The 27,747-nt window shown below is 47.8% G+C and overlaps 1 protein-coding gene across 1 annotated transcript in view; it reads left to right on the top strand.

Annotated features, from left to right (window-relative positions):
- The first annotated feature begins 2,579 nt into the window (after positions 1 to 2,579).
- SLC22A31 (solute carrier family 22 member 31) overlaps positions 2,580 to 27,747 on the top strand; it is a 37,832-nt gene continuing 12,664 nt past the window's right edge. Inside the window, exons 1-4 of the mRNA XM_068261571.1 lie at positions 2,580 to 2,834; positions 7,946 to 8,049; positions 17,806 to 17,960; positions 25,717 to 25,885. Of these exons, the coding sequence (XP_068117672.1) occupies positions 2,619 to 2,834; positions 7,946 to 8,049; positions 17,806 to 17,960; positions 25,717 to 25,885 (644 nt within the window). The 5' untranslated portion in view covers positions 2,580 to 2,618. The remainder of the gene's footprint in view (positions 2,835 to 7,945; positions 8,050 to 17,805; positions 17,961 to 25,716; positions 25,886 to 27,747) is intronic.

Genomic DNA, 27,747 nt, shown 5'->3' with positions numbered 1-27,747 from the left:
TATTGGCAGATCGACCAAGAGACAGATCTATATCTGATCAAAGAGAGATCTGTTGGCTGCCCATACACCACAGACCGATTCCTGATCAATTCCAGCATGAAATCTCTCCGGAATCAGCCTTGTGACGCTGTAATGTTAATGTCTCTCACCTCTCCGGCCGCTGCTGGTGTCCAGCTGTTCCCTCTTTCCCATTTGCTTCCCACGTGGCTGACGCGCATAGCACATGGGGCCCATGTGATGTCATACACATGCCAGTGCTATATGCAGCGGGTATGGAAGCCATGTGAGATGCGAATGGAGGAAGAAGGTGCAGCTGGACACTCAACGGCTGCCGAGTAGGTGAGACATTTTAATGCAATGAGGGGGTGTTGTTGCTTTTGCACATTATAACATTTGGGGGAGGGGGGGACAGTGGCCAGAGGTCCCATTACGTTCGTTGCTCCTCCCGATATTGACTGGCATTACCACTGCACACCTTATTGTCCTAGTAGTCCCTAGATTTCCCAGCTTTCCTCAATCAATGCATTTGACCAATTTCAGTCTGAAATCTGTCAAATTTTCGATTGGGCAGATTCCATAAAATCAAAACAGATGGTCGATTGGGCCGCAAAATTGCTAAATCTTCTCCCTTCCTGGGGGTGAATAGCTTCTCTCCACAAAGGTGGGCAACATTTAACAGTGAGATTTTTAGCAAACTATCATTTTTATAAGGTTATTCAGATCAAAAGAAAATATAGCATTTAATCTCTCCAGATTCCACAGGATTAAAGGAACCCTGAAGATATTTAAAAAAAAAAAAGTTTTACTTACCTGGGGCTCCTTCCAGCTCCCTGCAGCCGCCCTGTGCCCACGCAGGTCCTCAACGATCCTCCGTTCTCCTGCCGTGGTGCAGTTGTGGTATCGCCACCTTGCAAGTCGATGGAGATAATGCACACGTCCTCATTCGTGCTCCCTTCGACAGGAACGTCCTTGCACAGTAGGTTTTCTCCTACTGTGCCTGTGCAGGACACTCCTGGGGCCGGGAGCGCAAATAAGGACGCGTGTGGCCAGGGCTGCACAGGTGCAATGGCCATAGACTTGCAAAAGTGAAACACTTTTTTTTTTTTTAAAGGAGTTCTGTGTAGGTTAAAAAGTAAAACGAGCTGACACTTACCTGGGCTTCTATCAGCCCCCTGCAGCGGTAATGTCCCGCGCTGTCCTCTCCTGATGCGCCGTTCCCCGCCGCCGGTTCCCGTGTAATCACGCGAGTGATTACACTGCGGCTGCACGGCTGAGCTCTCACTTCCGCACGCGTCATCAGAACTTACTGCGCAGGTGCAGTACAAGAAAACTCTTTACGGTGCCTGCGCCGTAAGCTCCCAATGACGTGAACGGGAGCGCGCATTATTCGTCTGTCGTCAGACGAATAATGCCTTGTGCCGGCGGCAGGGAACGGCGCATCGAGAGAGAACGGTGTGGGACATCACCGCTGCAGGGGGCTGATAAAAGCCCAGGCAGGGGCGTAGCAATAGGGGTTGCAGAGGTAGCGACCGCATCGGGGCCCTTGGGCCAGAGGGGCCCCATGGGGCCCTTCCTAAACCAAAGTATTAGCTGTTCATTGGTCCTGTGGTGGTAATAATCACTTCTATAGATGCTTTGAATGGTAGTAATTATTAACATACTGTTCCCCATCCCCTTCTTGCACTTCTAATACTGTAGATGATCTTGGCAGGTTTTGTTGCGCTGTATCAAGTGTTACGTATAGAGTGCTTGGGGGGGGCCCAATGTAAAACTCGCACCGGGGCCCCGAGTTCCATAGCTACGCCACTGAGCCCAGGTAAGTGTCAGCTTGTTTTACTTTCTAACCTACACAGAACCCCTTTAAGTATCTTTATGAATTTCAAGTGAGACAAGTTGTAATAAAGAGATGATTTGCATATTCAGCAGTGATGCATTGTGGGACACCTCAGCGGTCACTCCAACCTGAATAATCGCAAATACCTTCTGCGTTGAAGTAAACAGTGTACATATTTGTATAGATAATAAAGTCATCCAGAGACGAGGACTCCCTCCCGTGTCTTCTGGCCTCAGCCTCCGCCCACAACCCCGCCCTCCCTGCAACAAAATCTGCCCTCCCTGCAACAACCTCCGCCTTCCCTGCAGCAAACTCCGCCCCAGGTCCGTATCCTGGCCTCAGCCTACTCCTCTGTTCCGCCCTCTCCGCAGCAGGCCTCACCCCTGCTCCGTGTCGTCTGGCTCAGGCTCCGCCCTCTACCCCGCCCTCCCCGCAGCAGGCCCAACCCTGGCCCGTCTCTCCTGGCCTCAGCCCTCTGTCCTGCCCTCCCCGCAGCAGGCCCCGCCCCTAGCCAGCGTCTCCTAGCCTCCGCCCTCCCCGCAGCAGCTCCGCCCCTGACTCGCGTCTCCCGGCTCAGCCTCTGCCCCGCCCTCCCCGCAGCAGCTCCGCCCCTGCCCCGTCTCCTGGCTGCAGCCTCCGCCCTCTGTCCCGTCTCCTGGTTGCAGCCTCTGCCCCGCCCTCCCCGCAGCAGCTCCGCTCCTGGCTGCAGCCTCCGCCCTCTGTCCCGCCCTCCCTGCAGCAGCTCCGCCCCTGACCCGCGTCTCCCGGCCGGATCGGCTCCCGGATGGATTATGAGGCGAAGGTGTTGCCGCTCTCCGGCGGTTTCGGGCGATATTCCCGGCTGGTGGCCGCGGCTACATGGCTGCCCAACATCTTCCTGGCGGCGGCCTTCTATTCCGACCCTCCAGGGGCGCCCTGCCCGGAACCCTGCCGTGCCCCGGAGAACGGGAGCTGCCCCGGGGAGAGCCAGAATCCTGCCTGGATCAGAGGCAGCACCAGGGTGAGGAGGGGGGAGGGCAGCCTGCGCCAGTCCTGTCTATCGGGGGGAGGTCATTCCATTATCACCTGTCACTAACTTATTCCACTGCTGTGTCAGTATATCCCACCTCACTGCCATCTCCAAGGAAACTATAGCCATGGGCAACTATTCACCCTCCATAGCAGATGCTTCCATAACTTATCTCCACCAGGCACCAGATGCTTCTATAACTTATCTCCCCCAGGCACCAGATGCCTCCATAACTTATCTCCCCCAGGCACCAGATGCTTCCATAACTTATCTCCCCCAGGCACCAGATGTCTCCTCCATAACTTATCTCACCCAGGCACCAGATGATTCCATAACTTATCTCCCCCAGGCACCAGATGATTCCATAACTTATCTCCCCCAGGCACCAGATGATTCCATAACTTATCTCCCCCAGGCACCAGATGATTCCATAACTTATCTCCCCCAGGCACCAGATGATTCCATAACTTATCTCCCCCAGGCACCAGATGATTCCATAACTTATCTCCCCCAGGCACCAGATGCCTCCATAACTTATCTCCACCAGACACCAGATGCCTCCATAACTTATCTCCACCAGGCACCAGATGCCTCCATAACTTATCTCCCCCAGGCAGCAGATACCTCCTCCATAACTTATCTCCCCCAGGCACCAGATGCCTCCATAACTTATCTCCCCCAGGCAGCAGATACCTCCTCCATAACTTATCTCCCCCAGGCACCAGATGCCTCCATAACTTATCTCCACCAGGCACCAGATGCCTCCATAACTTATCTCCCCCAGGCGCCAGATGCCTCCATAACTTATCTCCACCAGGCACCAGATGCTTCCATAACTTATCTCCACCAGGCACCAGATGCTTCCATAACTTATCTCCCCCAGGCACCAGATGCCTCCATAACTTATCTCCCCCAGGCACCAGATGCCTCCATAACTTATCTCCACCAGGCACCAGATGCTTCCATAACTTATCTCCACCAGGCACCAGATGCTTCCATAACTTATCTCCCCCAGGCACCAGATGCCTCCTCCATAACTTATCTCCACCAGGCACTAGATGCCTCCATAACTTATCTCCACCAGGCACCAGATGCCTCCATAACTTATCTCCACCAGGCACCAGATGCCTCCATATCTTATCTCCCCCAGGCACCAGATACCTCCATAACTTATCACTACCAGGCAGCAGATGCCTCCATAACTTATCACCACCAGGCAGCAGATGCCTCCATAACTTATCTCCACCAGGCACCAGATGCCTCCTCCATAACTTATCTCCACCAAGCACCAGATGCTTCCATAACTTATCTCCACCAGACACCAGATGCCTCCATAACTTATCTCCCCCAGGCACCAGATGCCTCCATAACTTATCTCCACCAGACGCCTCCATAACTTATCTCCCCCAGGCACCAGATGCCTCCATAACTTATCACCACCAGGCAGCAGATGCCTCCATAACTTATCTCCCCCAGGCACCAGATGCCTCCTCCATAACTTATCTCCACCAGGCACTAGATGCCTCCATAACTTATCTCCACCAGGCACCAGATGCCTCCATAACTTATCTCCACCAGGCACCAGATGCCTCCATATCTTATCTCCCCCAGGCACCAGATACCTCCATAACTTATCACTACCAGGCAGCAGATGCCTCCATAACTTATCACCACCAGGCAGCAGATGCCTCCATAACTTATCTCCACCAGGCACCAGATGCCTCCTCCATAACTTATCTCCACCAGGCACCAGATGCCTCCATAACTTATCTCCCCCAGGCACCAGATGCCTCCATAACTTATCACCACCAGGCACCAGATGCCTCCATATCTTATCTCCCCCAGGCACCAGATACCTCCATAACTTATCACTACCAGGCAGCAGATGCCTCCATAACTTATCACCACCAGGCAGCAGATGCCTCCATAACTTATCACCACCAGGCAGCAGATGCCTCCATAACTTATCACCACCAGACACCAGATGCCTCCATAACTTATCTCCCCCAGGCACCAGATGCCTCCATAACTTATCTCCCCCAGGCACCAGATGCCTCCATAACTTATCACCACCAGGCAGCAGATGCCTCCATAACTTATCTCCACCAGACACCAGATGCCTCCATAACTTATCTCCCCCAGGCACCAGATGCCTCCATAACTTATCTCCACCAGACACCAGATGCCTCCATAACTTATCTCCCCCAGGCACCAGATGCCTCCATAACTTATCACCACCAGGCACCAGATGCCTCCATAACTTATATCCACCAGGCACCAGATGCTTCCATAACTTATCTCCCCCAGGCACCAGATGTTTCCATAATTTATCTCCACCAGGCACCAGATGCCTCCATAACTTATCTACACCAAGCACCAGATGCTTCCATAACTTATCTCCACCAGGCAGCAGATGCCCCCATAGCTTATCTCCTCCAGGCACCAGATGCCCCCATAGCTTATTTCCTCCAGGTACCAGATGCCCCCATAGCTTATCTCCTCCAGGTACCAGATGCCCCCATACTTATCTCCTCCAGGTACCAGATGCCCCCATAGCTTATCTCCTCCAGGTACCAGATGCCCCCATAGCTTATCTACTCCAGGTACCAGATGCCCCCATAGCTTATCTCCTCCAGGTACCAGATGCCCCCATAGCTTATCTCCTCCAGGTACCAGATGCCCCCATAGCTTATCTCCTCCAGGTACCAGATGCCCCCATAGCTTATCTCCTCCAGGTACCAGATGCCCCCATAGCTTATCTCCTCCAGGTACCAGATGCCCCCATAGCTTATCTCCTCCAGGTACCAGATGCCCCCATAGCTTATCTCCTCCAGGTACCAGATGCCCCCATAGCTTATCTCCTCCAGGTACCAGATGCCCCCATAGCTTATCTCCTCCAGGTACCAGATGCCCCCATAGCTTATCTCCTCCAGGTACCAGATGCCCCCATAGCTTATCTCCTCCAGGTACCAGATGCCCCCATAGCTTATCTCCTCCAGGTACCAGATGCCCCCATAGCTTATCTCCTCCAGGTACCAGATGCCCCCATAGCTTATCTCCTCCAGGTACCAGATGCCCCCATAGCTTATCTCCTCCAGGTACCAGATGCCCCCATAGCTTATCTCCTCCAGGTACCAGATGCCCCCATAGCTTATCTCCTCCAGGTACCAGATGCCCCCATAACTTATCTCCCCCAGGCAGCAGATGCCCCCATAGCTTATCTCCCCCAGGCAGCAGATGCCCCCATAGCTTATCTCCTCCAGGTACCAGATGCCCCCATAACTTATCTCCACCAGGCAGCAGATACCTCCATAACTTATCTGTACCGGGCACCAGATGAGGCAACTTATGGCTGCTCACGGCAATTTGGTCACAACCACACATTTGTAAGAATTAGGGGACATATGGTGGGAAAAAAACACTTTATACCTAATCGGCTCATGGTGTAGATAGCGTTTCTCACTCGGTCCCTTATTTCTTTCAAATAAGTGGATGCAACTAAAGTGCCAGGAGGAGGCGTTGGTCTATGAGGTTTCCCTCTTAGTCAACTAGACTAACTCCCCAGTTGTCTCCATAGCTCTCCATAACTTGCCTCCCCCAAGCACCAGATATCTCCATAACTTGCCTCCCCCAAGCACCAGATGTCTCCGTAACCTGCTTCCCCCAAGCACCAGATGTTGCCATAACTTGCCTCTCTCCGGTACTACATGTCTCTATAACTCACCTCCCCCAGGTACCAGATGTCTCCATAACCTGCTTCCCCCAAGCACCAGATATTGCTATAACTTGCCTCTCCCTGATACTAGATGTCTCTATAACCCACCTACCTCAGACAGCAGATGTTTCCATAACTCTTTTATCCCAGCCAGCATATGTTTCCATAACCAGTCTCCTCCGGACACCTGATGTCTCCATAACCCATCATTGTTGCCACCAGATGTCTCCATAATCCATCTTCCTCATATGTTACCCTAGGGCCTAGGCCATCGCTCTGGCTTCAGATGCATCCATATACTGTTTCTCTCTGGCATTAGATGTCCCAGTTAAGGTACCTCCTGGTCTGCCTTGGCAGCATTGGCTAATGTGTAAGCCCAGCATGCACAGCTTGTTTGTCCTGCTAGCAGGAACATAGTTCCAGGATAATCCTAGAGTGGCCTGGTCACTGGTAATCATTAGATGGATCAAGCACCATAAAATGGAATTATCTGAGTTCCTTCCTCCAAAAATGAGCAGTTTGTAACCCTCTCAGGCAGTCTTGGTACACATTTGGTTCCTGCTCAATGTAAGTTGGCCTCATTGAAATGTATTTGTATCATTCTGACCCCATCAAGCTCCAAGACACCCAGGTCATGTAGGACCTGAATCCGCCAACGCTGAGAAGTAGTGTTGCCAGAGCCAGAAGTATAAAAGTCCCTCGCATAAGCCATTATACTTCTCTGTGTGGAAACCTTGTGGTTGCAGATACTATTTTGGGGGTTTGTGCTGCTAATTAGATTACCCACAGATCATTATTTATTTTAGTATCTATAGCGCTGACATCTTACGCTGCACTGTACAGAATGTGTTGTCTTTTGGCACTTACTGTCCTTCGGAGGAGCTCACAATCTAATCCCTACTATAGTAATATGTCAATGTATGTATTGTGTAGTGCATGTATCATAGTCTGGGGCCAATTTAGGGGGGAGCCAATTAACTTATCTGTATGTTTTTGGGATGTGGGAGGAAACTGTGGTGCCCGGAGGAAACCCACGCAGACACAGGGAGAACATAAAAACTCCTTGCAGATGTTGACCTGGCTGGCATTCGAACCGGGAAACCAGCGCTGCAAGACGAAAGTGCTAACCACTGCGGCATTATTAACTTATAAAGTACCTATTGTGCTGAAAATTATACAGATGTGGAGCAGTCGCCTAGGAAAGGTGTGGGCATGCATTTTGTGACAACTGGCACACTGCAGAAAGTTGTGGCATGGTGGTGCCGTTGCCTCCTGGCTGAGGTTGGGTATCATCCAAAGTAGTGTTGGTTCAGTCCGAGAAGGAAGGGCTCACGTTGGGTTTATTTCCTCTCCATTATTCACAATGGATGTTATGTTTTCCTCTTAGTGGGATCTCCTTTGTGACAAGGAATGGAAGGTTCCTCTGGAGCAGATCTGCTATCTGATTGGTTGGATGGCTGGTTACATCATATTCGGCTGCATCAGTGACAGGTTAGTGTTAAAGAGACACTGAAGCGAGAAAAAAAATATATCATGAATTGGTTGTGTACTATGAATAATTACTAGAAGATTAGCAGCAAAGAATAGTCTCATATTTTTATTTTCAGGTATATAGTGTGTTTTCTAACATTGCATCATTCTCTAATATGTGCAGATTACACAACACTCAGCATTCAAAATGATTCTTTCAGAGCCGTCTGTGAACTAATGACCTCTCCTCTGGCAGATAAAAAGAAAACTGTTCATTTACAGTTGAGATAATAAAAGTCAGAAGACAGCCCTCTCCACGACTTTTGAAAGTCGTAGAGATTAATGGCTTTTTTGCATAGAGATAACAACTGGAGTTTCTTAACTCTTCCTGTACTGGAAACAATTAGACTGATGTATCTGATCTTAATGTTTTATTTCTTAGCTGTGCTACACATACAAATCATATCATATTTTTTTTTCGCTTCAGTGTCTATTTAACTGTGATGTATGGTATTTGTTATAACTGAATTTTTGCTAAATGTATCTTATTCCCGCATTGTTTGTTTGCTGTGATTGTTGGACAATGACCTCGATTCATCGCGTATTACCGCATTCGGTAATGCTGAAAACATCTTTACGGAGCACTTAGGCTACGTTCGCATCATGAAATGCGGATGGTCGTGCGATCGGAACGCAACGCGTATGAATGCACGCCATTTGCGTTTCTATGCGTTGCGTGGCTGATCCCATTCACTGAAAGTGAATGGGTCAACTGTGCGTTTGTGAAAAATGTGTGCAGTGTGCGTTCGCAGACTGCACTGGTCCAGAACGCATGCAGTGTGAACATCAGTGTAGTCTGATGTCGTGCGTGTCGGCCTCCTGCACGCATTCCCGAAATCCGGACGGCAACGCGTGCAGTGTGAACCGGGCCTCAGCAAAATGTCAATTCATCAAGGCTGTTACTGCATGGAAAGCTGAGATTACAGAGCAGCAGGGCTGTGGAGTCGTGGAGTCGGGGCAATTTTGGGTGCCTGGAGTCGGAGTCGGGAAAAAATGCACAGACTCTGACTCCTAATGAATTTAAACTGTAATTAAAATAGAAAATATGATAAAATGTTCTATTTCTCAGATAATAGTCATCATAAATAATGTATATATACAGTAATAGCTGTGCTTAGTCCACAAAAATGAAATAAATCAATCAAAATTAGTTACTTGCGCTGCTTCAATAAAGCAGTCCCAGTATTTTTAAGGTCAGATATACATATCTGATTGTGACTGTATATATGATGTGTACACAGGAATCTCATATATATACTAAATAACATCTATGCTGTAAGAATAAAGCCTGATGTGTAGCCGTGTCACTAATAGAGATGGTCAATGAGATGGAAATAATTCTGCATTGATGCTGATTTATGCAAATGTATGCACTCCCTTTGCTGATGAAATCAAATAATTTGATATGTTGAATGTTGTTAAAATTTGGTTTGGTGACTATGAATTAAAGGGCACCTGAGACGGATAAAAAGAAGTATACATATCTGGGGCTTCTTCCAGCCCCCTTCAGGCCATTCGGTCCCTCGCTGTCCTCCTCCGCCACCTGGATCTTCTGCTATGAGTCCAGGTAATTCAGCCAGTCAGAGCAGTCTGGCTACGTGCCGCTTCCACAGCCAGGAGCGTTCTGCTTAGTGCTGCGCAGGTGTAGCATGCTCGCGGTGGAGTGTGTGCATGCGCACTACACCAGACTGGCTCAAGTACCTGGACTCATAGCAGAAGATCCAGGTGGTGGAGGAGGACAGTGAGGGACTGATTAGCCTGAAGGGGGCTGGAGGAAGCCCCAGGTATGTATAAAACTTTAATTTCATCTGTCTCAGGTTTACTTTGTTGCACAGTAGTACTATACTCTACATATGCACTACCCACAAAGCTGCAGGGAATACACTGAGAATGTTGTGCACATTGAACACAGAGGTGTTGTCTATCACCCATAAACCTGGTTCAGATTGTGCATGAAGAATGTGTAATAGAGGAAGAGTCTCCTCATTCCCCTGCAGAGTACCTGCACATCACTCTTACATGTACCCAGGGTCGGACTGGGCCACAGTAGTACAGTTTTATCCCTCGGTGGGCCCTGCCTCCGGGTCTCTGGTGGGCCCCCCTCCTTGTTTGACAGAGCTCCAATTGCTGCCTGCAGCACAAAAATTGTCTTCTCAGTGCTGTAATCACTCATGCTAAGAGCAGTGGCCTAGCTAAGGAGCTGTGGGCCTCGATGCAAGTTTTACAATGGGGGCCCCCAAGCACTCTATACATAACAATTGATATGACGCACCAAAACCTGCCAATGGCAACTACAGTGTCAGAGGTGTAAGAAGGGGATGGGAAATAGCTTGTTAATGATTACCACTGTTCAAAGTATCTATAGAAGTGATTATTATGAGCACAGGACCAATAGAGAGCTAATACTGTAGTTGAGGGAGGGCCCTTGAGGTCACGATGAGGTCGCAACCTCTGCGGTCGCAACCTTTGCCTAGAAGGACATTACTTTATATTGAAGGAGGGGACTCTATGCGAAGTTTTGCTGGGCAGCAGTGTCTCTGAATTACAATGCTGCTAAGATCATGTACATTTGGCCCTGTCCATAATACATCATGACCACGCCCACCTTCCGGTGCATGGTCACGCCCTTTTTTCACCGCAATCATGGGATGTGTGGGCCCCAGGTTGAAATTTCTTTGGTGGGCCCCCAGTGTCCCAGTCCGACCCTGCATGTACCCACGGTTACATTGCCTAGGGCCTGATAGATGTTCTTTGTTCCGGTTTGTACCTTTTACAAGTACTCTTACCAAGGACTAGTTTTAGTCTAAAGGGAATAAATATGGCATATGTATGTCTACATATCCTTCTCACTTCAGTTGTCTTTTAAAATTCCTAAGCGTTGGCAGTTAAGAGACGCATTTCAGTTTACATACTTTCAATCAACAAGATTGTAATATGCAAATGAGGAGACGGAGTCGGTCGATTTTTGTACAGCCCGGCCGAGCAGTGAGGAAACTTACCGACTTGTGAGGTGAATACCTCAACACATCAGTAAATGTCAATTCATCAAGGTTACAGCATGTGGTAAAACACTGTAACCTACTCAATATTTATCAGCTGCTCTCCTCTGTTGAAAACCAGCGTCGAATACCTTCCGTGTGGATATCCCCATGATTGACAGGAGCAGAGAGCCAATAGGAACGGCCTCTGTCTCCTGCAAGTCACTGTGATTGGATCCGAAGCCTTCTCCGGTGGGTCCAGCTTTTCTACCCCCCCCCCCCCCCCCCCACAGAGAGATCGGAACAAAGTAGGCTTCCCCACCACCCTTCCGCCATTTAACCCCTTAGGTTCCTGTTTGAAGATTCAGAGGAGCTAGTGGGGAAATCACCTAAGCAGGGCATGTGTAAAGTTTATTGGAAGTGAATCTAAGCTGTGGCTATTAAATAAAATTTTAAGAAAGACTAATAGACAGATTCAGAGCGAGCAGAGGCAGTATAACAAACATGTACATCTAAAGCATACATGTCAAACTCTGGCCCGCGGGCCAAATCTGGCCCTCAGAGCCATTAAATTTGGCCCCAAGTGGTTTCCCCACTTTGCATTATATTTGGCCCACTGTAGACCACCAGGGAAGCTAGAAGCTATATTGTAGGTGAAGCCTTAGAACACCATGGAAGCCATATGGGGGAGGTAGGGGGAAAGCACTAAACACCAGGGAACTGTATGGGGAGGGTGGGGTCCCCTATACACCAGGGAACTGTATAGGGGAGGTAGGACCACTAGACACTAGGGAACTGTATGGGGAGGGTGGGGACCCCTATACACCATCGAACTGTATAGGGGAGGTAGGATCACTAGACACCAGGGAACTGTATAGGGGTTGGAGGGGGCTATTGGACACCAGGGAACTTATAAGGTGGCCAGTAGACATCGAGGTTGGCTCGTGACTCGGTTCCAGTGTTTAATTTCGTCCCACTTTGTATTTGAGTTTGACACCCCTGATCTTAAATGGATGTCGCAATGCCTCTTACTATTGTAATGCTGTCTCTGCACGGAGAACCGAGACAAATACAAGCTCTTCTGCTGTTACTGAACAGATTTTTGTCAATGGGTTTTGGTAAATTACCGAACTTCTATCGCACCTGTGAAAATATTTATGAATTAGCAATAAAAAGGTCTAAAATACCGAATGTGGTATTTTTCTGACTTTTTTTTAATCATACAGCCTTTGATGAATTGAGGCCAAAGTCACTGCATTGAGTCAGGTGGGGGGTTTGCTATTGTTCTATTGTGTTTTAGCAGACTGGCCTTGTTCTTATCTGATAACATTTGATGTCGGTTTATGATATACTGTCTGGTAGAGGGAGAGGCAGTCAGTCAGCGAGGTGAAAGCTGGATGGAAGTTCCCTTATGTTATGGATCAGAGTAAAGTGTTCATCATTGGATTCCATGTCTGCTTACGGTTTATGGACAATCTCCATGCCATGGAAGCTCTCAGTTAAGGTGGCCATACACTGGTCGATTTGCCATCAGATTCGACCAACAGACCCCTCTCTGATCGAATCTGATTAGAGAGGAAACATATGGCTGCCTTTACTGCAAACAGATTGTGAATCGATTTCAGCATTAAAACCGATCACATTCTGTGGTGTTGCCGCCGCCTGCCCGCCAGCTATACATTACCGGATCTGGCCGGAGCGACTCCTCCGGTCTCCGCTGTCTTCTTCTCTGCGCTGGTCTCCGGTCCAGCTGTCTTGCTTCACTGAACTTCCTGTACAGGGGAAGTTTAAACAGTAGAGGGCGCTCTACTGTTTAAACTTCCTGCTGGGACAGGAAGGTCAAGGAGGCTGGAGCCCGGAGCGGAGACCGGGGGAGTAGCGCCGAGCGGAACAGGTAATGTATCTCCGCTGTATAGCGTCGGTTGTCGGGCATGTGAACTGCGCCATCGACCCGCCGGCGATCGAGAAAAATCTTCTGCACGGATGGATCAACGGGAACGATTGGTTTTGGACGGAAATCAATCGTTCTGTCAGCGTTTGCGCGACGATTTCACAGCAGATTCGATCACAGTGATTGAATCTGCTGTATATCGGCGGGAAAATCGTTAGGTGTGTAGGCCCCTTAAGTGACCAATACTTTGTAGCCTTCACTTACCATTATCAGGGTTATGACACAGCATGCACACTAGGACACTGATTTTGTAAGTTTGTCCAATGACAAAGAAATGAAAAGTCTCAGAACAGTATCATTTCAATGGTAGGTTTATTTTAACAGTGGCAGATAGCACATCAAAAGGAAAATCGAAAAAATAACCTTAAATAAAAGATAGCAACTGATTTGCATTTCATTGAGTGAAATAAGTTTTTGAACCCTCTAACAATAAAAGACTTAATACTTAGTGGAAAAACCCTTGTTTGCAAGCACAGAGGTCAAACGTTTCTTGTAATTGATGACCAAGTTTGCACACATTTTAGGAGGAATGTTGGTCCACTCCTCTTTGCAGATCATCTCTAAATCCCTAATGTTTCGAGGCTGTCTCTGTGCAACTCTGAGCTTGAGCTCCCTCTATAGGTTTTCTATTGGATTAAGGTCCGGAGACTGACTAGGCCACTCCATGACCTTAATGTGCTTCTTCTCGAGCCACTCCTTTGTTGCCTTTGCTGTATGTTTTGGGTCATTGTCGTGCTGGAACACCCATCCATGACCCATTTTCCTGGCAGAGGGAAGGAGGTTGTCGTTCATGATTTCACGATACATGGCTCCGTCCATTTCCCCGTTAATGCGATTAAGTTGTCCTGTGCCCTTAGCAGAAAAACACCCCCAAAGCAAAATGTTTCCACCCCCATGCTTGACGGTGGTGACGGTGTTTTGGGGGTCATAGGCAGCATTTTTCTTCCTCCAAACACAGCGAGTTGAGTTAATGCCAAAGAGCTCTATTTTGGTCTCATCAGACCACAGCACCTTCTCCCAGTCACTCACAGAATCATTCAGGTGTTCATTGGCAAACTTCAGACGGGCCTGCACATGTGCCTTTTTGAGCAGGGGGACCTTGCGAGCCCTGCAGGATTTTAATCCATTGCGGTGTAATGTGTTTCCAATGGTTTTCTTGGTGACTGTGGTCCCTGCTAATTTGAGGTCATTCACTAACTCCTCCCGTGTAGTTCTAGGATGCTTTTTCACCTTTCTCAGAACCATTGACACCCCACGAGGTGAGATCTTGCGTGGAGCCCCAGAGCGAGGTCGATTGATGGTCATTTTGTGCTCCTTCCATTTTCGAACAATCGCACCAACAGTTGTCACCTTCTCTCCCAGCTTCTTGCTAATGGTTTTGTAGCCCATTCCAGCCTTGTGCAGGTCTACAATTTTGTCTCTGACATCCTTGGATAGCTCTTTGGTCTTTCCCATGTTGGAGAGTTTGGAGTCTGCTTGATTGATTGATTCTGGTGACAGGTGTCTTTTATACAGGTGACTAGTTAAGACAGGTGTCCTTAATGAGGGTGACTAATTGAGTAGAAGTGTCTAACCACTCTGTGGGAGCCAGAACTCCTTAATGGTTGGTAGGGGTTCAAAAACTTATTTCACTCAATGAAATGCAAATCAGTTGCTATATTTTATTTAAGGTTATTTTTTCAATTTTCCTTTTGATGTGCTATCTGCCACTGTTAAAATAAACCTACCATTGAAATGATACTGTTCTGAGACTTTTCATTTCTTTGTCATTGGACAAACTTACAAAATCAGTGAGGGGGTCAAATAATTATTTCCTCCACTGTACCTCTGTGGATTTCCACAAAACATGCACTGTTGGGGGGCCTTCTGGACAGGGTTGGGGAACACTGCCACAGTGGATTATCACATGATTATTGTAGTCTGAGTCACCTGGCAATACCTGATGCTTCCTGCAGGTGGTGCTGCAGGTGGATGGGATAGCCGGAGCTGGGGTAAATCCCCTGTACTGTGTGAGGAAAACCCCTTTAGTGTAATAGATAATATGAACACAAACTGGGTTTCCTGCATTCCCAGAGTAGACTTAAGACAACTGACGTGAGAGGGATATTGAAGTGACCATATATTTCTTTTTAAACAATACCAGTTGCCTGGCAGCCCTGCTGATCTTCCATGCATCAGTAGTGTCTGAATCACACACCTGAAACAAGTATGCAGCCAATACAGTCAAACTTAAAGAGACTCTGAAGCGAGAATAAATCTCGCTTCAGAGCTCATAGTTAGCAGGGGCATGTGTGTCCCTGCTAAACCGCCGCTGTCCCGCGGCTAAACGGGGGTCCCTTCACCCCCAAACCCACCCCCGCAAGACTTGGTCGTCAACTTGGTTGTGAATTTTTTCTTCCTGGAGGCAGGGCTAACGGCTGCAGCCCTGCCTCCAGTCGCGTCTATCAGCGGCGCATCGCCGCCTCTCCCCCGCCCCTCTCAGTCAAGGAAGACTGAGAGGGGCGGGGGAGAGGCGGAGATATGCATCTGACAGACGCGTGTGGGGCAGGCTGCGGCGGTTAGCCCTGCCCCAATGTGGAAGCGCTCCCCAGCTGTACGGAGGGGATTTGGGGGTGAAGGGACCCCCGTTAAGCCGCGGGATAGCGGCGTTTTAGCAGGAGCACACATGCCACTGCTATCTATGAGGTCTGAAGCGAGATTCATTCTCGCTTCAGACTCTCTTTAAAGAGTATCTGTAAGATAAAAAAAGCACATAACTACCTCGGGAGGGGGATATCCTAACATGTATCCTAATGAGGCTTCCCCCTCAAAAAAAAAATCTTCAGACTCCTCAGTTTATGAAACCGACTCCAACACTGACTCCAGGTACCCAAAATGGCTCCGACTCCACAGCCCTGATCCTTAGCCAGCGCGATCCAGCGGGGGGGACCTCTGAACTGACCACAACAATGATAATCCAGTGACATGGAGGCGCACTGGCGGGTTACCGCTCGGGCTGCGGTAGAAATAGCCCAGCTATTCTGTAGTGTCACACGGCTCGCGCCTGCTCAGTGGAGCGGACCCAGTTGGGCTCTGCTGTTTCCACCGCAGCCCAAGCGGTACGCTGCTAGTGCACCTGCATGGCGTGCCACCGGAATATTATGGTTCTGGAGCCCGATGGCCCCTGTACCTGTGTGAGATGCCGACAAGCCATTGGTGGTGGATGTTTGGGGTCCCACCGCTGGAACTGGGCTGCAGAGGACGAGGGAAGCCTCATTGGGATCCAGAGGCTCCACCCTCCTGAGGTAAGTACTATCTAGGGGCACTTTTTTTTCCCCTTTAGATACTTCTTAAAGAACCACTATCACGAAAATACATGTAAACACATACAAATAAGAAGTACATTTTTTTTTCCAGAATAAAATGAGCCATAAATTACTTTTCTCCTGTGTTGCTGTCACTTAGGGCCCGTTTCCACTATCGCGAATCCGCATGCGTTTCCTGCATGCAGATTCGCACAGCCAATACAAGTGGATGGCCCTGTTTCCACTTGTCAGTTTTCCTGTGCAGGATTTTCCTGCGCGGCAGAGCCCTCAGAACTCGTTTGCATGTGGAATGCAGGCGAATCGCACGCAATGTATTTAATAGGGAAATCGCATGCAGTTTTGGCATGCGGTTTTTCCTGCTATTTCGTGTGCGATTTCGCATATAAACTAATGTAAATTCACACAGGCAGTGACTTGGTTAAAATCGCATTTACCCTACCCTATGCGAAATTGCGGCAAAAAACGCATGCGGAATCGCACCCGCATGCAATTTCGTCAGCGGTGATTATGGGGCAATTTTGCTCCGCAATAGTGGAAACAGGCTCTTACAGTAGGTAGCAGAAAGCTGGCAGAACCAACAGGTTTTGGAAGAGCCCATCTCCTCATGGGGGATTCTCAGGGTTTTCTTTATTTTCAAAAGCTTAGTGAATCGCAGTTGCTCTTTCCAACTGCCAAATAAATGTACGGCGAGCAGGGAGGCTGGCCAGCATAACTGTATAAATCTTTTTCAGGGAGTGTCTTTATAAAGAATAAAAGCCTTGCTGAGAATCCCCCATGAAGAGATGGACTAGCCCAAAACCTGTCGGTTCTGTCAGATTACTACTACCTACTGTAAGTGACAGCAACATAGGATAAAAGTAATTTATGCTCATTTTACTCTGGAAGAAACATGCTGTACTTCATATTTGTGTGTTTACATGTATTTTAAATGTTACGATTTTCGTGAGAGTGGTCCTGTAAGTCACTAGCATGCAAGCATGATCTTCTGCATGCTTGTTCAGGGTCTATGGCTAAATGTATTAGAGGCAGAGGATCAGCAGGGAAGCCAGGCAATCTGCATTGTTTAAAGGAGAACTGTAGTGAGAGGGATATGGAGGCTGCCATATTTATTTCCTTTTAAGCAATACCAGTTGCCTGGCAGCCCTGATGGTCTATTTGCCTAAAAAAGTGTCTGAATCACACCAGAAACCAGCATGCAGCTAATCTTGTCATATCTGTCTAAATTTGTCAGAAACACCTGATCTGCTGCATGCTTGTTCAGGGCCTATGGCTGAAAGTATTAGAGGCAGAGGATTAGCTGAATAGCCAGGCAACTTGTATTGCTTAAAAGGAAATAAATATGGCAGCCTCCATATACCTCTCACTACAGTTCTCCTTTAAAAGGAAATGAATATGGCAGCCTCCATATCCCTCAGTTCAGGTGTTGAAGCAATGGGACATCTGATGAATAACGTGTATAATCTGTTTTCTTCTCGTTCTGCAGGTTTGGACGTCGCAATGTCTTCATCGCCGCCCTGGTGGTGGCGCTTCCTCTGGGGGTGTCCCTGCCCTTCTCTCCGGGGTACCTCAGCTTCCTCCCCCTGCGCGCTGGTTTCGGAGCCGCTCTGGCGGGAATGTTCCTGTCGCTGTACTTGGCCAGTGAGTGTGATGTGTACACAGGGAAGGTCTGAGCCCCGCCACCCTTCCATCCTCCCAGTTCTCTAGTGTTTGCTTTGGGTGGATGTTGTGTTTGCTAGTGCTGAGATGTGACATTTCTGGCCGGGCGGGGGAGGGGACAAGACGGAGCCGCAGGACAAACACAGATCCTGCAAGGTGGAGTTTAACCCTTCAGCTGCCGCCAGACCTGCGTGTTGGCACAGCTGTCATGTGACCAGTCACATGGCTGACTGTTACGTCCCCCTCTTCCAATCCTAATCCACTGCCTTTAGCACACAGCTAGAGGGGAATGGGGAATGAGCGCTTCCACAGTGTGTTATAAAAACACAGTTCATCAGCACATCAGCTGTAATTAGATGCAACGCACTTTTACTGTGCAGCGATCCACATAAAGTCCCGACAATTGTTTCGTGGCCTTGCCGGGTCCCCCTTTCTCAAGGCGTGTGGTATATAAGTGACCCTGCCTATGTCACATCGTCAAGCACTCAGAACCTGATGGTGTGCCGGCTTCCCTTCATGTACAGTGTGTTATTATTCGTTGTGTATATATAAAACGCCAATGTATTACGCAGCGCTGGACAATAAATAGGGATACATACAATGTAAACAAGAAGTGACAGACAGAGAAGGCAGCACATGGGATACATACAATGTAAACAAGGGGTGACAGACAGAGAGGTAGCACATGGGATACATACAATGTAAACAAGGGGTGACAGACAGAGAGGTAGCACATGGGATACATACAATGTAAACAAGGGGTGACAGACAGAGAGGTAGCACATGGGATACATACAATGTAAACAAGGGGTGACAGACAGAGAGGTAGCACATGGGATACATACAATGTAAACAAGGGGTGACAGACAGAGAGGTAGCACATGGGATACATACAATGTAAACAAGGGGTGACAGACAGAGAGGCAGCACATACAACATAGCGCAAGGTTATACATGCAAACGGCATAAGATGCATGATCATGTGATTTTACACAGACCCAGCAATTCAAGTCCGAGTTAGTCCAGGTGAAGGGTGTCATAGCTGGAAGGTGTAATGGTGAAGGGCTCTGCCTCTGACACAGGAGACCAGGGTTCAAATCTCAGCTCTTTCTGTTCAGTAAGGAGTTCTTTGGGCGAGACTCCCTAACACTGCTAAATTGAACCTGAACTCTTGCACAGGACAGAAGGAAAACAGAGAAATGCACCCTGTATGTATTTAGAGAGTTTAGCCTGTCTAGTCTCCCCTCATTTGTGTCTAATCACAAGTGACCTCTCAGCTGTGTCAGCACAAAATCTCATCAATCCTCTGCAGAGGAGCTAATTTGTAAACACAGGATGTTAACCATTTGTCTGCATCCATGAAAGCAGGAAGAAGATACACTGCAGACCAGCTGTAACTTTTTTTTTTCTTTAAAGGTTATTATGCTGTTGCTTATCTTTTAGAGTAGAGATGAGGTTCTGAGTTCAGGCCAGCTTTAAATTTTAATTGCAATTGCTACCCCTGAAGCTAGATGGCAGCCTGGGTTATATTCGATAGTAGCGAGGGAGGCATATGATTGAATTGCATCATGGACAACCAGAGGGCAGCCTGGGTCAGGTCAGATCATAGTGAAGGGTGCTAGGGAGGTATGTGAATTAGTAGTTTAATCATTGTAGTTGTAGCACCTGCAGATAGAGGGCACCTTGACTTATGAGACCATACTGAGGGCAGCTGAGTTAAGGGGCCCATACACTCAGTCGATTTTCTGGCCAACCGATCGATCCCGATCGATCGATTGATTGATCGTTTGCAAATCGGTTGGCCAATCGACCGATCGATGGCCGATTTCGATTGATTTCCATTGAACTGGCAGGGTGGAAAATTTAGGTCGATCTGATGAGATTGCTTATCAGTTTGCATTGGCCTTAATGGAAATCTGATGGCAAAAAAATGCCATCAGATCAAATTTCAATAGATTTCAAAGTGAAATCTATTGGAATTCTATCCTGGTAAAAAATGTTCTAAAAACGCATCAGATAGATCATCAGATACCTTTCTTATCTATCTGCTGCCAATCTGACGAGTGTATGGGCACCTTTACATAGTAACTATGCAGTGGTGTGTCAATTAGAGGATGGGTGAGTGAATTGTAGCATCTACAGGTAGAAGGCAGCCTGGGTCATATCAGATCGTAGTGCTGAGAGGTGAGTGAATTAACGGCTGTGTGATTACAGTTGCAGAATCCATAGCTAGAGTTTTATAGGGAGAGAAATATGGAGGCCGAGGCTGCCCTCTCCATTCTCTAATCAACAATGCCAGTTGCCAGACTTCTGTGCTGTGCTCTGCCTCTAATGCCTAGTACACACCATGGGATTTTCTGTTATGCTGGGAATAAGCGGCTGGATTTTGAGCCATTTAGATCGATTGATCATTTCCGACATGTCCGATCTCTGGCCCGATCGTTTCCGCGCTCGATTCCGCATTGAGGACAATGGAAAAAGATAAGAAAAACGAGCGGAAGATGGGAAGAGAATCGCCTGCAGAATCGAGCGTGGAAAACGATCGGGCGCGGAATCGAGCGGTAAAATTTAGCTGTGGATGGCCAGCATTAGATTTCTCTGTTAAGGTAGCCATACACTGGTAGATTTCAACAGATAGATCCCTCTCTGATCGAATCTGATCAGAGAGGGATCGTATGGCTGCCTTTACTGCAAACAGATTGTGAATCGATTTCAGCCTGAAACCGATCACAATGTGTGCAGCTGCCGCTGCCGCCCCACCCCCTACATGCCCCCCCCCCTATGAACTTCCTGTCCAGGGGAAGTTTAAACAGTAGAGTGCGCTCTACTGGTTAAACTTCCTGCCAGGACAGGAAGTTCAGTGAAGCTGCAGCCCGGAGCAGAGAAGACAGCGCAGAGAGCGAGGACACGCGCCAGCCGGAGCAGGTAATGTATTGCGTCGGGCATTTGAACGCCACTACCGACGCACTCCCAACCCGCCAGCGATCGATAAAAATCTTCGGGACGGATCGACGGGAACGATTGATTTTGTATGGAAATCGATCGTTCTGTCAGCGTTTGCACAACGATTTCACAGCAGATTTGATGACAGTGATCGAATCTGCTGTATATCGGCGGGAAAATCGTTAGGTGTTTGGGCCCCTTTATGCTGGGCATACACGGTACGTTTGTACCATGTAATCAAGCTGCTGATGGCTCGATTGATAATTTCCGACGTGTCCGATACCCCGCCGGATCGATTCTGCGCTCGATACCGGCGGGCAGGACAAAAGAATAAACGTGTGGAAGATAAGGAAGTGCCTGTGGGGACGCGCCGGAATCTATCGTGCAGCTCGGTTACGCGGTACAAAACGTGCCTTGTATTCCCAGCATTAGATTATTTTCTGTAAAGTACTGGTAGAGACTGGTCATCATCTCTGGTGCAATGTCTTCTGGTTATCTCCTGCTGAGTAGAACAATGCCTAATTGCCAGGCAGATAGATGGTTACATAGATAATTTCCAACATGTTGGAAATTCTCTATCTGGCAGGTAAAGGTGCATACACACGCCTGACTGCGGGCAACGACGGGTCCGTCGTCACCTCCCGCTGGGCGGGCGTTCCAGCGACAATCCGGCGTGTGTACAGTCTGTCTGCAGACTGATACGGCTGTTTCTGAGCGATCCGCCCGGCGGATTGCTCAGAAACAGCCTTATCAGTTAGCCAGACTGTCTGCTGAAAACTTGCCCAGCGGGAGGGTCTGACGGACCCGTCGTTGCCTGCAGTCAGGCGTGTGTACGGGCCTTAAAGGTGCGTACACAAGCACTACATCCGGCAACGACTGGTCCGTCAGACCCTCCCACTGGGCAGCCGTCCCAGTGACAGTAGTGCATGCATATGCGCTGTCGGCGAATTGATAAGGCTGTTTCTGAACGTCTGCCAAGCGGGAGGGTCTGAAGGACACGTCGTTGCCAGATGCAGTGCGTGTGTTCGCACCTTAAATCTAACAGAAAATCTAATGCTGGGAATACACTGGTCGAGTCTGAGCCATTTTGATGGCTCGATAGATAATTTCCGACATGTCCGATCTCCCGCCCGATCGTTTCCACGCCTGATTCTGCATGGAGGACAATGATAAGGAAAACGAGCGGAAGATAAGAGAATAGACTGCAGAATCAAGCAGGGAAAACGATCGGGCGCGAAATCGAGTGGCAAAATGGACCCGTGTGTTCCCAGCATGACAGAAAATTGTATGGTGTGTACCTAGCACAAAACTCCACGTCACCGGCCCGGAATGAGCATGCCGATCAGATGCTGTGACTCTGGTGTGACTCCGCTGGCTGCATGCTTGTTGCAGAAGTGAGACTGAAACGCAACTAAAGCCAAAAGCTCAGCATGGCAGCCAGGCAACCGGCATGGATTATAAGGGAATGGACAACTGCCGTGAAATCCATGATGGCCTGAGTTGATTTTAATTTTTAATTTTTTTTTTCAAATGCCAATTTACTAACCTTTTGACAACCCGCACAATGTTCCAGCATGACCCAGGCAAAGGCTCTAAAAATGTCCAGGCCAGGTTTTCAGATCGCTTTTGTTCTCTAATGCTGGGTACACAACATACAATTTTCTGGCAGATTTACCTGCCAGATTGATTATCATTTTTCTGATTGATTTCCATAAAAGTGAACAGAAAATCGATCAGAAAATCAAAAAATTGTATGTTGTGTATTAAAGTGACAATGAAGGGGGAAAAAACCCTTATGATATAAATAATTGTATGTGTAGTACGGATAATGAATAAAACATTAGAAGCAAAGACAAGAGACTCCTATTTTTATTTTCAGTTATAGAGCTGTTTTTATTTATTTTTTTGACATTCCATTCTGTCATATTAGCAGCTTACAAACCACACTCTGTATTTTAAACTATGAAACAGAGCAGAGCTAATGACCCTTTGAACTCCCCTGCAGTAAAACCTTATCTGAAGCTGCCTCTCACTGTTTATTTGATGTATAAGTGCCTCAGAAAATAGATTATTATTATACAAACTGTGTGAGACTCTTCTCTTTGCTACTAATGTTGTATTTCTTAGCTGTACTACTCATACAATTCACTATCTCATAAGTTTATTTTCAGTTCAGATTCCCTTTAAGGTGCGTACACACCTTTGACTTAAAGTGAACCAGAGACGAAGCACCTTCATGTATTTTACCATATACATTAGAGAAAACACCTACCCCGCTCTCTGCTTCATCCTTCACTGCTCAGCCTGCTTCTAATCAGCTCTGATAAAATCCCCGACTGAGCATTCAGTCTGGCTTTACTCAGGAATCATTATAGCAGAGCCAGAAGGGGGGCAGGCTTGGGCTTGAAAAGACATCAGAGAAGACTCAGCTATAATGATTCCTGAGCAAAGCCATACTGAATGCTCAGTGGGGGATTTATCAGGGCTGATAAGCAGGCTGAGCAGTGAAGACTGAAACAGAGAGCAGGGTAGGTGTTTTCTCGAATGTTCCCACTGATATATATGGTGAAATTAACGAGGGTGCTTCGTCTCTGGTTCACTTTTTAAGTCGCCCGTCCCCTTGGGCGTCATCACTGGGCCAGCTTGTACAGACGCCTGTCAGTTGTGTACCTCACACAACACAGTAACACATTCTATTACTATGCGGGTGGGGGCGGAGGGACCATGGATTGGAGCGTGACTACACACGGCGGGTAGGGGAGCTGCGTGAACAAGGAAGTTGGTCGGGTGAGTTGATCCACAGGGAGGATCGCTTGCAGGTTGGGGGCGGTTGTACCCGCACTGGACTATCGGCGGAGGTGGTCATTATCAGACACCACAGTCTATTTTAGTCAAGCGTATCTACAGCCTTTAGTAAATCGCAGATAGTTTGAGGGCCCTATCAGCACTGATTGCTGTGACCTACTGCTGGTAGTGCAGCATATTACTTCCCCTATCATATGCATGAGGCTCAATTACCTCCTGAGATGAATGGTGAGAAGAACCAGAGCAAAGGGGAGCAGAAGATGGGGTATGGAGGGATGGGTAGAGCAGTCCAGAGGCGTATAAGTCTCCACTGGGAGACTTGGGCGCAGGATACAGCCAGTATGGCTTATCTTGCTTCTGCACAAGTTCCTGGCGATGGTAAATACTATACCCCCTCCAGGTCCACATGGATGGTGGGGAATGAAATAATTCGGCTTCCAGCAATTGCTGGAGGCCGAATTAGTGTTTAAAAAGTAACTTCAGCTCTGTCTTCTGACGGCGCCAAAGTTACTCACTGTGCGCCGATAGAACCGTCATTTCTATTACGGTTTATGGTGGCACCGGCTGCCCCCAAATCTCCTGTGCTGGAATAGCAGTGTTTGGTCCAGAGAGGGGCAGCAGATGAGGAATTGTGGGAGGAGCCAGTGCAGAGAGGAAAAGCAGATGAATGGTGGGAGGAGACAGCAGCAGATAAGGAATAGTGGGAGGAGACAGCAGCAGATGAGGAATAGTGGGAGGAGCCAGAGCAGGAGGAGATGAGGCATGGGAGGAGCAGCGGGTGAGAAATGGTCGAAAGAGCAGCAGGTGGGAGGAGATGGCACAGAAATGAAGATTGATGGAAAGGGCCAGTTCAGAGAGGAGCAGCAGATAAAGCATGATGGGAGGAGCCAGGGTAGAGAGGAGTAGCAAATGAGGAATGGTGGGAGGAGCAGCAGATGAGGATTAGGGATGATCGCAGATATGCAAATTGTTCCGAGTTGATGCACATTCATGTAAATTTTTTATGCAAATGTATGCAGCTTGAAAATGGACCAATCAGCTTAAACCTGGGTTTAAATTGGTTCATTTTCAAACTGCAAACATTTGCATAAAACTTATTATTTCAGAGCAATTTGCACCTCATTGATCATCCCTAGTGAGGATTGGTGAGAGGAGACAGAGATGAACAGAGGAGCAGATGAGGATGATTGTTTTGGTCCATATTATTAAGTCGCTCTTGGAACTGCCCTCTTTCCCGGAAAATAAGCCCTACCCGGAAAATAAGCCCTAACTGGAATTTTGAGCATGCTTGAAATATAAGCCCTACCCTGAAAATAAGCCCTAGCGGAAGTTAAAGAGGAGGAAGAGGCAGCCAGTACGTGGGGACACAGTGGTGCAGTGCCAATGGGGCACTGATCCTGTCATCCCAGCACACAGCAAGGTTATCAGCTGTGTGCAGGGATGACAGAGCAGGCGCCTGATCATTACAGCAGCATACTTTCAAATCCGTGAACATGACAGTACAAAGGAACAGGAAATGTTCTGCTGAGAGACACTTCCTGATAGAAATATAAGACATCCCCTGAAAATAAGTCCTAGCACATCTTTTAAAGCAAAAATTAATATCTTATTTTCGTGGAAAGACGGTATACAAACCAACATACGGTCACATCACAAGTCCTTATAGATGAGAAGAACCCCCATCCGCTGTGACTAGTACGGCCCCTTCATGTGTATAATGTGAGTCCTCCATGTTTAGTTGCCAGTGAGTGGTACTCAGCATGATTGTCTGCCTGCCACACACATACAGATCATATATCTGTTATATCTTCTCTCTCCTCTATCTTACAAGCTGCGCACAGCGGTAATGAGGTGCGTCAGGTAGGTGACGTATTCTGAGCTCCTCCTATCCTCCCCGCCCCCTGTAGCATGTGACCTGTGTGTGTGACCGCTGCTGTCTCATGTCTATAGCGTTTGTGACCCGCTGCTGTCTCTTGTCTTCCTGCACCAGGGCTGGAGCTGTGTCCTCCTGGCCGACGGCTGATGATAACCATGATCGCTGGATTCTTCTGGTTGGCTGGAGAGCTGCTGATGCCTGGTCTGGCTGTCTTGTGTAATAACTGGAAGATCCTGCAGGGGGCGATAACTGGACTCCTGGCCTTGTTATTGGGCTACTGGTGGTAAGTGTGTGTAGCTGTCTGACCTCCAGTCAGGAAAGTTTTATATAGAGAATGATGGGACAGCCTGATGGGTGCATAGCTCCTAATAACTGCCTCGTTGAGAACCTGGTCCCCGTGTCCCTCTTACTTCCTCATGTGTTCCTATTTCAGGACTGATGTACAGATCTATGTGAATATATGTATTTTATCTACTGGAAGATGTTTGACTTCAAACTTTATTCTCATCCTTTAAATTGATACGTTTCTTATTTTTAAATGTTACTAATAAACCAGGATATAAAGGACCAGTGTGGTCTGAATTATAAAACAACATTTTACTTATGAATTCTTTATGGTATGCATGACAAGGGGGTGTGTCTGGTGCGTGACTAGTGTATGGCTTAAAGGGTCACTATGGTGAAAAATGTTAAAATTTTAAATACGTGCAAACATAGACAAATAAGAAGTACATTTTTTCCAGAGTAAAATGAGCCATACATTACTTTTATCCTATGTTGCTGTCACAGTAGGCAGTAGAAATCTGACATTACCGACTAGTCCATCTCTCCATAGGGGATTCTCAGCAAGGCTTTTATTCTTTATAAAGATATTCCCTAAAAGGATTTAAACAATGATGCTGGCCAGCTTCCCTGCTTGCTACACAGTTTTTTGGCAGTTGGACAGAGCAGCTGCCATTCACTAAGGACTCTTTCACACTACAGGCAGTGGGAAAAGGCTAAAACGCTGCTTTTTGGCTGCAGGCGTTTTTAAGGCGTTTTAATGCCAATACATTACTATCAATTGTAATGAGAAACGCCGCGGTACTCCCAGAAAAAGCGCCTGGGAGCGTTGAAACGCAACACTCCAAAACGCAGCGTTAGATGTGAAAGGTAAAGTGAAAGTCTATGGACTTTCATTTTACCTTGGAAAACGCCAACTTTGGCCGTGGCGTTAAAACGCCGAAAAAGCCCTCTATTGTGAAAGGGCCCTAAGGGCCTGAGCCCACTAACGCAGTTGTGCGCAGTTGTGTCCACTTTTCAGCAACAGATCAATGTTGCAAATGCTGAAAAGCGGACACAACTGCATTAGTGGGCTCAGGCCCTGAGTGCTTTTGAAAATAAATAAATCCCTGAGAATCCCGCATGAAGAGATGGACTAATCCAAAACCTGTCACTTCTTTCAGATTCCTATTACCTACTGTAAGTGACAGCAACATAGGAGAAAAATCATTTATGGTTCATTTTACTCTGGAAAAAACGTACTTCTTATTTGTATATGTTTGCACATATTTTAAATGTTACAATTTTTCGCCATAGTGCCTCTTTAAGTGTCCCTCTTTCTTATCTCAAAAAGTTGGGAGGTATTTAGGCATGATTGCTGATTGGCTGATATTCCCACCCTCCATCCTGTGCGGCCGCCTCAGTCTCTCCATATAGCACAAAGGCGGTTGCTGCCTCTCTTGGGTGAAATAGCAGCCTGTGTATTCTCGGGCGACTCTGGCAATGTCAGTTTGTAGACAGTTTGCACTGCACAGAATCCTGTGACAGGAGGCTGAAACCAGGACGTTCCGGAAGCTGACTTAGGGTACCGCCCTCCTCCATGCGGCGAGTCTGATGTCCTTGGTCGGAGGCATCCCCTCCGGCTAATTCTCGAGAATTCTGTGTATCCGCTCAACTGTTGAGCAGTATAAACGTGACGCAAACCAGATAAATGAGTGTTTTCGCAAGCTCGGTTATTCCCATAAAGTTTTGCGCCGCAGCTACCTCAGAGCTCTGAATTGTATTTATTTATTGTATTTATAAAGCGCCAACATATTACGTAGCCCGGGGCGTGCAGGCGCGGTTGCCGTCAACTTACAAGTTGACGGTAATAAAACTAGCTGG

Source organism: Hyperolius riggenbachi, chromosome 11 (genome assembly GCF_040937935.1).
Source record: "Hyperolius riggenbachi isolate aHypRig1 chromosome 11, aHypRig1.pri, whole genome shotgun sequence".
Taxonomy (NCBI): Eukaryota; Metazoa; Chordata; class Amphibia; order Anura; family Hyperoliidae; genus Hyperolius; species Hyperolius riggenbachi.
Note: the sequence above shows the minus strand (reverse complement) of the source record. Positions and strands in the feature narration are given on the sequence as shown.